The 13834-nt window shown below is 41.1% G+C and overlaps 1 protein-coding gene across 3 annotated transcripts in view; it reads right to left on the reverse strand.

Moving 5' to 3' along the window:
* pkd1a (polycystic kidney disease 1a) overlaps positions 1-13834 on the reverse strand; it is an 81530-nt gene that overhangs the window by 33136 nt on the left and 34560 nt on the right. For all 3 annotated transcript variants that reach the window (XR_009768706.1, XM_061678496.1, XM_061678495.1), the window contains exons 10-16: positions 12098-12312; positions 11594-11715; positions 11346-11496; positions 8697-8959; positions 6180-6554; positions 5515-5991; positions 5260-5391 (exon numbers count right to left, since the gene is read on the reverse strand). Coding sequence is in view for 2 of the 3 variants with exons in the window: in XM_061678496.1 (XP_061534480.1) it covers positions 5260-5391; positions 5515-5991; positions 6180-6554; positions 8697-8959; positions 11346-11496; positions 11594-11715; positions 12098-12312 (1735 nt within the window). In the remaining variant the exon portion in view is untranslated. The remainder of the gene's footprint in view (positions 1-5259; positions 5392-5514; positions 5992-6179; positions 6555-8696; positions 8960-11345; positions 11497-11593; positions 11716-12097; positions 12313-13834) is intronic.

Below are 13834 nucleotides of genomic sequence, written 5' to 3' on the forward strand. Positions count from 1 at the left end.
GAATCAGATATCCTCAGAGCCAAAATCATATATGGATAGAAATAATACCTCTATATGAATTGGATATACAGTATCTATCAGTGTGATTACTGTGTAAATGACAGATTACAGCCGACATGACGCAAATCTTTGGTCAGTTGTTACCATTTTAATAATCAACTATTCATTTTTAATTGACATACAATATCAATTAAGTCAATATTAAGGGGGAAATATTTCTTTACATATTATTGTGAATTTAGTATTGTACTGTTGTACTTTTGTGAGTGCCCTGTTTGTTCCCTCTCATTGAGCTAAGTAAGGTGTTCAGTTATGTTATTAGCAACATGCCATAGTGAACCACCATATATTTGCGATTCCGTATTCAGAAATTTGCAAAATCTAGGCGTCAAGGAACTACAGCCATGGAAAAATATATAGACCACCTTTGTTTATACAGTTTGTTGTTCATGTTTAATGCCTGATACAACTACAAATATATTTGTTTGGACACATATAATACACAAAAACAGCTCATAAGAGTTTAATTTAAGACCTGATATCTAGTTGGGCGGCGGTGGCTCAGTTGGTAGAGCAGTTCGTTCGTCGGTTTGAATTCTGGCTCAGACTGTCCACATGTCAAAGTGTCCTTAGGCAAGACACTGAACCCTAATTTGCTCCCAGTGGACTTGGCAGAGCCTTGCATGGCAGCAGCCGCCTATTCGTGTAATAAATGTGTGCGTGAATGGGTGAATGTGAGGCTTTGTAAAGCACTTTGGCCACTGTGATGGTGTAGATAAAGCGCTACATTACTGCAGTCCATTAACCACTTTCCATGGTTTTAGTGATACTAACCAAAATCATTTACCTTAAGGATGTCAAATAGTACAAGGTATTACGGAATCTGTTGCATTTTTGTCATGTTCATTGTATTTTTCAGGTAATATACCGTATTTTCACGACCATAGGGCGCACTTAAAAGTCTTAAATCTTCTCCAAAATGGAAGGAGGGCCTTATCATGCGGCGCGCCTTATGTGTGCACAGAGTTCCAAAATCTGTAAATGTTGTGTGACTTTGATGAGCGATCCGCTTGACTGACTGGGAGCATTTCCTGCCGACACGCTGCTTATATAGAGGAAAGGCGGACGTGACTGAGGACAGCATGCGGACATTAAAGGGTGAAGGCATGCCCCCAGTTGGTATATAGTTCCGGTATGTGCATCGGTTTGGCTAAGGACCCCCGAAAATGGCCCCTACGAAGAGACACGCTTACGAAGCACAGTTTAAACCGCAAGCTATCAGTTACGCGGAGGAACATGGGACTCGAGAGAATTCAAGATCAACGAATCCATGGTGCGCAAGTGGAGGAAGCAGGAAAACGAGCTTCGCCAAGTCAAGAAGACGAAGCGGAGTTTCCGCGGAAACAAGGCGAGGTGGCCCGAGTTGGAAGACCAACTCGAGCAATGGATTAATGATCAAAGAACAGCCGGGAGAAGAGTCTCTACAGTCACCATTCGACTGAAGGCAATAATTCGGAGCTTGCCATCATTCCGGGAGGTTTGACGAAGGAACTCCAACCGCTGGACATCGGTGTAAACAGGGCGTTCAAAGTGAAGTTGTGAGCGGCATGGGAGCGATGGAGGACAGATGGCGAACGCAGCTTTACGAAGACTAGGAGCCAGCGCAAGGCGAGTTACGGCACAATTTGTGAATGGATTGTGGATGCTTAACGCGTCTGCTTGCACTGTTGTTCGAGCTTTCGTAAAAGCCTGCATCATTTCTGAGGAGACGCACGGCAACGAGACTGACTCAGACAATGACGAGAGGGAACATGGCATGTTTGATTGAGAACTTGCCCAGCTGTTCATTTCGGATACAGAAGATGAGGACTTTGATGGATTTGTGGGTGAGGATTGATCAAAAAATTATGTGAGTACATTGTTAAATACTTCAATAAAGTACAACCGAACTCAGTTTTGCTCCCGCTGCCTTTTTAAAAACATTGTTTTAGCGTGCATGCATGCTACCGTATGTTTTACGATAGCATATGTTTTACTATGCCTGCGACCAATAATATGTATGTGTTAAATCCAGAAACAGACCCCGTAACTGAGACTGCACCTTTTAATACGGTGCGCATTATGGTCCTGAAAATACGGTACCTTAATTGAAGAAACAAGAGTGGTCTAATCATTTTTTTCTATGACTATATGTTGAAGTGACTTGAGGCTACATTTACATCGATACATTGATAGATCGACAGACAAGATAGCTAGATAGATACAGGAGATGGATACATTCAAAAGTAGATAAAGTGGTTAACTGTAATATTATTGACAGTGATATCACATACAGCAGCTGAAATAAGTATTCAACGCGTCACTATTTTTCTCATTAAATATATATCCAATGGTGCTATTACATGAAAATTTCACCAGATGTTGGGAACAATCCATGTAATCCATACATAAAAAAAGTAGAACAAATAAGATCAGAAAATAAGTTATGTGTAATAATGTGAAATGACATAGGGAAATAATATTCAACACGCCAACTGGTATTTATTTAATACTTTGCACAAAAGCCTCTGTTTGCAATGACATGTTCAAGACACCTCCTGTATGGAGAAACTAGTCGCATGTATTGCTCTCGTGTGATTTTGGCCCATTCCTCCACACAAGCAGTCTTCTAATTTTGAAGGTTCTGTGGGCTTCATTTATGGACCTTGAGTTTCAGTTCTTTTCATAGATTTTCAATTGGATTCAAGTCAGGTGATTGGCTGGGCCATTCTAGCAGCTTTTTGTCTTCTTTGAAACCAATTGAGAGTTTCCGAGGCAGTTTGTTTTGGATCATTATCCTGCTGAAATGTCCCCCCTCATTTTATTTTGATCACCCTCGTAGATGGCAGCAGAATTTGTTCAGAATGTCTCGGTAGATTTGCCCATTTATCCTTCCTTCGATAATGTGAAGTTTACCAGTACCATTTGCTGAAAAGCAGCCCCACACCATCATGTTCCCACCTCTGAGCTTCACTGTTGGTATGGTGTTTTTAGGTTGATATGCAGTGCCATTTCTCCTCCAAACGTGGTGTGCATTATGGTATCCAAACAGTTAAATTTTGCTCTCATCACAACATCATTAAACATGCTGAACGGCTGATGTCATGGAGTAAGAAAAAAGGTTTTCTCGCTCTTTGCATCAAAACTACTGTGGTGGGAGCAATGGTGTATGAGTGACTCACTTTCATGTGTTACGTACACGCATGCACAAAGCCACACACACACACACACACACACACACACACACACACACACACAGTTGCTTTCATGGACTACAATCGGCAGTGTACTGAGAATGGTGTGCTTGTTTACGTTTAGGAACTTACTGTATTGTGCTAGCATGTCAAGTTTGCACTAAGTTGCTGATTTAATGTGGCTTCAACTACAATAATATTTAAATTATTGCTTTATGTTGATGACAGGCGGCACGGTGGCCGACTGGTTAGAGCGTCAGCTTCACAGTTCTGAGGACCCGGGTTCAATCCCCGGCCCCACCTGTGTGGAGTTTGCATGTTCTCCCCGTGCCTGCGTGGGTTTTCTCCGGGCACTCCGGTTTCCTCCCACATCCCAAAAACATGCATTAATTGGAGACTCTAAATTGCCCGTAGGCATGACTGTGAGTGCGACTGGTTGTTTGTTTGTATGTGCCCTGCGATTGGCTGGCAACCAGTTCAGGGTGTACCCCGCCTCCTGCCCGATGACAGCTGGGATAGGCTCTAGTGAGGAGAAGCGGCTCAGAAAAATGTTGATGACATGATTCTGTAACTTGTGTGGTGTACATAACCAAGTAATGGGTACGGTTAGGCTAATGCTTTTTTTGTACTGTGGATAAGTAATATTCCTGCCACTTAGCAGCTGCTGAAAGTAACTAAAAAGTTACTTTTTTCTAACTTAGTTACTTTTGAACTCAAGTAATCAGAAAAGTAGCTACGTTACTTTTAAACTCAAGTAATCAATAACTAAATTACCTTTTCAAGGTAACTGTGGCAACACTGGTAGTATGATTGGCTTTCCACTTACGTATTATGGCCCCAACCGTGCTCACGGGAACATTCAGAAACTCAGATAAGCGCCTGTAACCAATGCCATCATTATGTTTTGCAACAATTACTTTGCGATGGTCTTGAGATAGCTCTTTGCTCTTACCTATCATGAGATGTGTCTTGACTCACACCTTGGCAATGAGACCTTTTTGTGGGCCATCAATTAGGACTGAACCAGCTGATATCCATTTGCAATGACAAGGGGCTGAATTGCTGTGTGATTATTGATAAATTTTAGGTGTTGTCTTGGCTTTCCATGACTTTTTGCACCTCCCTTTGTTCATGAGTTCGATACTTTTTCCCTGTGTCATTTCACATTTTTACACACAACTTAATTTCTGAGCTTACCTGTTCTACTTTCTTTGCACAGTATGTAGGGATCACTTGAATTGTTCCCAACATCTGGTGAAAATTTCATGTCAATAGCAAATTTGAAAATACATTTAGTGAGAACATTTTGACGTGTTAAATACTTATTTCAGCTGATGTATAATGATACAATGATGAATTATAATACAACCAATACGTACAGTCAATGAAACTGATGAGGTCAAATCCCACTGGCCCTCTTGCTAACAAGAATCACGTCTGATATTGTCGCAACTCTCTTTTTTGAGAGACAGTTGCTAGAGGGATCGGAAAAGTCACTAAATATAGCAAAAATGTCACCAAGTAGGCAACACTGCAGACACAAGTCGTAGCTTTTGCTTGTACAGTCTACACGGGTTCCCATCAAAATAAAAGCACTACTTTCATAAAAATAGCACCGCATAGTTTATGTATCATTTTGACTACATGAATACTGCGAGGGTGGGTCAGAGACTGAGGATGTAGCCCACAGGCCATACCTTCCCCAGATCTGAGTTAGTTAGTTGTGGATCAAGACTTTTATTTTCAAATTTGACGTTACTGTCCACTTGCATTGGACCCAGTTAGGGCAGTGACGCACCAGTTCCAGTAGATGGTCCTGTGGTGAATAAAAGCTTTGTGTGTAGCTGCTGGCGCTAATTTGGTGACATGGGTGCCATTCTAGTAATCTTTGTAATGGCAGAATTTTTGTGGCCCTTGTATTGAATCTATATATAGTATAGCAGACTTTATGGCCATTGAGAGTATTTGGACAGTTTAACATATTAATTGGATTCATGTCAACCTCGAACATTCGAAGGAAACTCACTGTGAGCTTGTAGACGGCAGCATTCTGGTAGATTACATTGAGGACGGTGTTGTAATACGTAAAGTAGGGCTTGTCATCAACTGTCCATTTAAATGTGGGATTGGAGCCTTCAAGCACTGATGCTGTGTAACTCTGACAGACAAAAAAAAAAAAAAGAAATGCGTAAAAAAAGCACAGTACAGGGTAATAAAAAAGTGATGACCCCCATTTAGGTGAACTACAAAGCAGCAATAAAGGTAAAAATTCAAAACTTACCACGACTGACTCCATCAGTACCCTGTGAGCAGGATAGGGCTGGACCACTAGTCCTCTGAGTGGTTCTTCCACATGAACCACCACAGTCAAACTGGATTTTGTCAAATTATTATAGGCTTGCAGCTCCACCTGAATTAGACCCCTTTGCTCCTCTACCACCAAGCTTAAATCCAGTACTGCATACAGACTCGGTTCTGTGACCTTCGTCCCTGAACACGACCTGGGCTTGCACAGTGTGGGGCTGGATGAAAAAATTGAAGGACAGTCTGGCTGAAAAGTAACACTATAATTAGTTCCTCGTTGAGATGCCCTTGTGGTGTATCGGGACTGGACATGGAGAAGTACGCGAGTATTGTTGGGCTGTAGGTAGAGGCTGCCATTCAGGAGAGGTGGGTGCAAAATGGTTAAGTCCAAAGGAGGAACCACTTCCAAAGGGCATGTTGCTGAGGCTGGATATGATGGTTCAACAGAGGTCACCTGGAATAAGGTTAACTAAGTCAGCAGTTGTCTCACTTATTTCAGAGCTTATTACAAAAGGGCATTTACACCAGTGTAATATTCATATTTTTATCTAACAATGTAATGAGTAATTCTGTGTGTGTGACCTATGTATGTTTGATAGGCATCAAATGCATGTTGGGATGTGGCATACTTTTATGTCTTACCTGCAGAGTGTAGAGACCGGGCTGGGACAGGCCAGCAGACAGCGGTGCTCCCTGCAGCGGGATCTCGCTGTGTCCCACATAGAGCACTCTGATGGGGCACACCACTTCCTCCAACCAGCCGCCCTCACCAGCTTGAAGCAGTGATTCCAAGTCAAGATGGGGCTGAGGTTCAACACTGTGGTCAGCTGAACTGTCTGCTGACTCTCTGCTGGTGTTAATCAAGATCCACTCGGAATGGTTGAGGGCTAAAACAGGCTGTCGCCACAGTGAGGTTGGAGAGGACTGGCAGCGAAGAAGGGCGGCTGGGCCAGCATCGTGTTGAAGGCCAATGACGTCACCGGCAAAAACCAAAAGGTCTTCTAACTCCTCTTGTATCTGAGCAAAGCAGGGTTTAAGAGATTGTATGTTAAATAAGCCAAGACACCCATTTTACATAAGAAGAATGTCACCGCACATCACATACCAAGAATACTAAAATGATGATCACGTCTCAATATACTCATAAATTGACTTACACAGTGTGAATTTTAGGCCTGTTTAATTGAAAAAAAGCTGCTAAACTTGTAGGAAGCCATGACTCGTTCCGTCGTATGAATGGCAACAGGTAGCTATACACAGGTTTATACTGGCTTTTGTCATCAAATAGAAGAGCTTTTTATTGTTATGCCTTTCAATATGCAGGAGCATACATAGATGGACAAAAATGTGTTTGTACTGAATAAATAATAATTTTCTGACCAATTAAGTGATTTAAGTGATTTTTAAGTGATGAAATTAGATAATTTCCCGCAGCACCCCTGATGATAGTGTGCCACAGCACCCTTGTTTGGAATCTCTGGTGTAACTTATAGCATGAGACATTTAAAACTCAAACAGTTCCATGGTCAGAACTAAAAAAAAAAAAAAAAAAAAAAAAGTATTTTAAGGGAATGAATGATGATAAACTGCGATTGGCTGGCGACCAGTTCAGGGTGTACCCCGCCTCTCGCCCGAAGATAGCTGGGATAGGCTCCAGCACGCCCGCGACCCTCGTGAGGATAAGCGGTACAGAAAATGGATGGAATGACGATAAGCCAAAGAGAACCAAAGCTCATTGATAAGGTTCACGACACATTTTCTTTCCTAATAACACCAGTTGCTCATATACATCTTTGTAATAATATATATAATTATAATTCTATAGATATAATTATATATCTAAACTATATCTCCAAGAAACAATACCCGTACAGCAGATGTGTGGACTCGAGCCAGACGACTTGGACTCTAGTCAGACTCGAGACATGAATTTGATGATTTTTGACTCGACTTGAAAAGACTTGCTATTTTGATCAAAGCACAGAAAAAACAATACTACGTAGCTTTCTCCATCTACAGCTAATGTATATATGCAACTTACTGCTTTACTATCGAAAAATATAAGTGTCAACAAAATGCTGAACATCTGAATGATTAAATATCCCACGCCATTAGTGTTAGTAATTGATACTTTTAACAGTTCACGCCCTGTTGGGTAAACTCTGGTAGAGGAATCGACCAAGAGGTCATTATTTCACATACTACCTACAGTGAAAAAAAAAAAAAAAAAAAAAACAGTACAACATAAACCAACAACAAATGTGACAGCTAAATAAACGTATACGTTCCAAGAACCACATACACAGAAACAACAATAATATTTGATGTAACAATAAGACGTTAATTATTTTTAAAATAAATAAATAAATAAATAAAGATTTGCCTGGCTTGACGTCATGTTGCTTGTTTACTGTCTGGGCTTCCTTTATATTACAGTCTGGTTTAGTCAGTGTAGTGTTCTCAAGAATCAGTCTTGTACTGTATTTCTTTTTTTATTCACTTTATTTACCAAACGATCTGCACACAGGTAGCGTCTATTTAACATGAAACTACATTCGTGTCCTTTTCTTCGCCTATTTTTGACGTAATATTTTTACATAGTGCCCCGTAGTGTTCCGCTGAGATACCACAGTTGGATAAAATTGTACCTTTATAACAAGATGACAAACTTCTGTTCCTCTTTTTTTAAATTAATGCCCTATGTTTTTGATACTCACAAAAAATACCAAGTTTAAACTGAGATCTATTTATGTTTGTGTTTGAAATTGTCTCACTAGACGGAAAAATGCAGAAAATGCAGTTTCCTGCTATATTCACAATGCAAATTTAAGAAAAATACTGATGATCTAAAAGAGGAAAACAATTGGTCATTCATGATTAAGTGTATGTCTCATTTTCTCTTGTGTATTCATAATTGCTCTTTAACCAACCAAAAATTCTGAGGATCTTCATTAAAAAGCTAAACAACTCAACTTGACTCTTTGTAGCGGAACGGCAAACAGCTGCAATCCCTTAGCTGTTCATCCAATCTGCCCGTAAACAATGTCAAATTAAATCTGGAAGTCATTTAACTATTTCCATTTGAAATATTTCACATCCAAAGACAATCACTGAAAATGCTGACTCTGACAAAAAAAAAAAAAAAAAAACCTCTCTCACCAGAACATTTGCAGCTGGTCCTGCAGGCAGTGTGAAGGGCACCTCGTCCTGTAAGGTATACTGAGGTCTCAGAGCACCAGGAGGAAGGTGGTGAGCTTTGGTGCAATTAGGACAGGAAGATAGCTGACAGGGACTAAAGAGGTCCAGGCATCGGTGCTGGAACGGACACCACTGTTGTAATCGGGGGCAAGAGGGTGGATCAACGTTCCTGCTGTAATCTGGAACACATATCGCCACTGGTGCGCAAAGTGGACCATGACAACCTAAAGCAGAACATAGTTTATTTTATGATTTTATTTTTAGATCACTGATAGTACCGTATTTTCACGACCATAAGGCGCACTTAAAAGTCTTAGATTTTCTCCAAAATGGACGGGGCGCCTTATAATGTGGCGCGCCTTATGTGTGCACCGAGTTCCAAAATTTGTAAATGATGTTGTGTGACTTCGATGAGCGCTCCGCTTGACTGACTGGGAGAATTTCCTGCCGACACGCTGCTTATATAGAGGAAAGGTGCGCGTGAAAAAGGACGCTAAAGGCACGCCCACAGTAGGTAGATAGCGCCGGTATGTGCATTGTGCAAAACAACATCGGTTTGGCTAAGAACTCCCGAAAATGGCACCTATGAAGAGACACGCTTACAAAGCACAGTTTAAACTTCAAGCTATCAGTTACGCAAAGGAACATGGGAATCGAGCAGCCGCAGCCGCGAGAGAATTCAAGATCAACAAATCCATGGTTCGCAAGTGGAGGAAGCAGGAAAACGAGCTTCGCCAAGTCAAGAAGACGAAGATGAGTTTCCATGGAAACAAGGCGAGGTGGCCCGAGTTGGAAGACCAACTCGAGCAATGGATTAATGGTCAAAGAACAGCCGGGAGAAGCGTCTCTACAGTCACCATTCGACTGAGGGCAATAACTCGGAGCTTGTCATCATTCCGGAAGGCTTGACGAAGGAACTCCAACCGCTGGACATCGGTGTAAACAGGGCGTTCAAAGTGAAGTTGTGAGCGGCGTGGGAGCCATGGATGACAGATGGCGAACGCAGCTTTACGAAGACTAGGAGGCAGCGCCGGGCGAGTTACGCTACAATTTGTGAATGGCTTGTGGATGCTCGGGCTAACGTGTCAGCTTGCACTGTTGTTCGAACTTTCGTAAAAGCCGGCATCATTTCTGAGGAGCCGCAGGGCAACGAGACTGACTCCGACAATGACGAGAGGGAACCTTGCGTGTTGATGGAGAACTTGCCCAGCTGTTCATTTCGGATACAGAAGATGAGGACTTTGATGGATTTGTGGATGAAGATTGATCAAAAAAATAACGTGAGTACATTGTTAAATACTTCAATGAAGTACAACCGAACTTCGTTTTGCTCTCGCTGCCTTTTTAAAAACACACGCTAGCATAAATGCTAGCGTATGCTTTAGCGTGCAATGCATGCTATCGTATGTTTTAAGATAGCGTATGTTTTACTATGCCTCCGCCCAATAATACAGTGCGCCTTATGTATGTGTTAAATACAAAAATAGATCCTGTAACTGAGACTACGCCTTTTAATACGGTGCGCCTTATAGTCGTGAAAATATTACAAAATATACACTCATTGGTTTCTTTACGAATTAGATCAGATTAAATGCGATACAATACAAAAGCTGTACCACAAAATCATAAAGGTGATAATAATCAGCTTTGATTGACACTGTCAAGAGAGGTATTAATTTAACAATAAGATGATAATTGTGTCAGTTGATGGTGCGGTAAAGTGCACTGCATCATATTGAGTTAACCCCTGTTTAACGTGGGGGATACGTTCCAAACCCACCCGCAATTGGTGATTAGCGATACAGAGAAACCATTTTTATTTTTTTTTATTTTGTTTTACGTCTCCCATACACTTCAGCACATTGAAAATTACTAAAACACATTGTAAACATATTTGAAGACATACAAATTAAAACCATAAACTGTATAAAAATACTGTGGATATTGTGGTGTCTGTGTAAGATACATGCATGTGCCTTTAAGAGGCGGGGCCTGGTGGATGTGACTTTTACGAGGCTGCGTATAAGTGTCTGTGTATGAAATGTGGCAAGCTTGTGCGTGAGTGTGCTCATTGTCTGTGTATTACTGTTCTCCCAGTGTTCAATAACCAATGAAAAAGGGCATCGGCAACTGTCTCTATCTCCTTTCCTACATGCGAAGGCATTACAGTAAGTAAGTATACTGTAAAATACTTTAAAACAAGATCGATTTCAAAAACGTAATACGGACGAAGAACCAAGATATTGTGGAAATCACTGTATTGTTAATACTTTTGGTACCCTTTAGGCACGTGGGAGGGACAAATTTATGTTTTTCAGAGTGTCATTTACATGCGGTACACCTTCGATCAGCACATCTTTGATCTTCTTCTGGCACATCTGTGCATTCATAGAGATGCACAAGAAAACGGACAGGAGGCATTCAAGCAGGAAGGTTCTGCTCATTCAAAGCATTCCTTCATGTTTGCCTCCATAACAACACAAGACAAGCTTGGCCAGTGTGTGCCTGGTTTTGTCTAGGTGTGAGAGCAGGTGCGTTTTTTTAGCACTTGCTGATGCACAACAGGAATGTCCGCTTGTTTTTTATGGGTCATTTGTGTGTGAGACTCACCAGGCAGGAGCAGGTGCAGGCCGGGATAATAACAGTGAGGTCGGTAGATCTGGAGTCGGATGTGAACATGTGAGCTAAGCTCCCGCATGACAAACTCAAGAGAAGACAGACGACCCGGCTGAACAAAGCTCAGTGCCGGGAACAGCATTAACTGAAGGAGAGATATGACAACCAAATAGAAACATGTCAGAAAGAGAGACTGATTTGAGAGATACAATTGGGAAGAAAAAGCTGATATTTCTCCTCACTTCTATGCCAATGTTGGGTGTTTGTGCAGTAGAGAATGGAGCAACTGGCGCTTGAAGCAATGAATTATGGGAGGGAAACACTGCCAATCCAACCATGTAGATCCCTGCATCTGGAACTTGTACTAATAGAAAGAAAACAACAACAGAGAATAATAACATAAATCAAGAAAGAAAATTAATCAATTTGGAAAAATAAAAAGCTATTTGCAGTTTCAATACCCCACAAATACTGAAGCTATATCTCAGTGTAATCTAACTTGCATTCCATTTTGCATTCCAACACGGAAGTGGACCAAAGTGCAACAAACAGTGTACCGTATATTTGTAGGAAAGTTGTTGCATTACTGTTTTATCACACCTTTGACGCTACCCCCACAAAATGTCAGAAATCTGGCAAAAGTTTTTCACCATGTTGGCCATCTGAAGTACTGTTCTACACACACAATAAGCACTTTTATTCCTTATTCCTGTGTGTCATGATGTACTGTACATCTGAAAACATACCTTGAGGGCTGTACTGACAGACAAATGCACGCTGAGTATTGCATGGGTGCAAACTGGTCTGAGCACGCTGATCAAGGGACACACAAACGTTGCCACGGGAGATCGGGAAACGAGGCTGCGGGCCTTCCTCTCCATTCTGGGCCTCAAAACCGTTGACCCATTGCAGCCTGCCCGGGGAAGTGACATCGCTCAAGCCAAGCCACACTCCTCGTTCCCTGGGGAAGCAAGAGACAGGTAGCATAATGATTAAATGCTCAATTCTCAGCGCTGTGGTCGCTCACGTTAAAATGTTGACAAACAAGAAAAAGGTTTAATATGAAATTTTAAAATGCATCTACTAATTACTGTCAGATCTTCTGTAACAGCTCTCTTTATATGACTTTCAGACATAGAGACAGGCTGATAGATTAGAAGGACAGTGCAATCACCAAATTAAGCCACTTTCTGTGCAATCGATGGCAGGGCTGAGAGCACAGCTTGACAGTGTGCTTTGATTTGGGTCCAGTGGGTTATCTTGGTATGTCATTGTTATTTGGATACATTAATTGCATTTTCACATCACATGGACCTTTTCTCTCAATCCATTTAACTGTGTAACAGAACACAGAATGCTCTTCAACACAAAAATAAAGCATTGAAGTCAGAGCAAAAATGTTTTTGTACATTTTGTTTGGTGTTTTGATGGTATAGTTTTGAGAAAGGCATTTTTTTACCAACTCTGCCTTCTTTTACTTTTTTTCAGTTATTTGTCCACTTTTCACATCTGTGAAAATGATGTCTGAAGTGGATAGGAGTTAAAATACAAGCACAGAAAATCCAAAACAGTCCCAGGCAAAAAGTAAATAGAGAAGAAAATAAAAAAGTTCCTTATGTAAGCAAGGGGGCGGCATGACAGAGGAGAAGACTGGGTGGGGTGAAACTCCATTACAGCAGCTTTTTCCGCTCTCTTCCACTTCAGTCTACAACAATCTACATGCACACACACACACACACACATACACACACACTCATTCGCACACACACAAACACACTTAAGAGCTCTTCCTTGTAGGGTGTCTAAGTTACCATGCAGCTGTGCTTTTCCAGATGTGGTGGTCTTGACCTTTAAAGCTAAACACCAAATTTATAGTCTCAACTATAACAAGATGAATCCAGCATAGAATACAGCTCACCTGATATAAATCACCTCCTATAATGTAAACTACAATCCAAACACATTCTGTACCAGGTACACACGTGTGTGTGTGTATTTTATTTATATATATATATATATATATACATATATATATATATATATATATATATATATATATGGGCTAGGAAGAATGTATTCGCCATTCAAATCAATTTGCGAGATCCAATGAAAAAAAAAGACAATCAAATTAAAATCAATCGCATTGGATTGGAAGCGAATTAACTGACCTATCTTTTTCTGACAGGAGCTGGAATGAAAGTCATCCACCCATGTCCTTGTTGACCTCTAGCTGGTTTGACTTAAAGCTCATGTGCAGTTGTACAGCAGCCCTAACGTATATTACGTAACGTATACTGGAGCCGTCTCAGCTGAGACCACAAAGACCTGCTTAAACAGGCCTCGGCTACAGCAAGGGATCATGATGATTAAAGTACTGTAATTTCTCATGTATAATGCACAAACCCCCCGCCCCCCCAAAAAAATTGTCAAAAATCAATAGTGCGCATTACACATACATAGCTATAGGGGAAATGGAAAAAAAC

This window comes from Phycodurus eques, chromosome 6, assembly GCF_024500275.1.
Source record: "Phycodurus eques isolate BA_2022a chromosome 6, UOR_Pequ_1.1, whole genome shotgun sequence".
In the NCBI taxonomy this organism is placed as follows: Eukaryota; Metazoa; Chordata; class Actinopteri; order Syngnathiformes; family Syngnathidae; genus Phycodurus; species Phycodurus eques.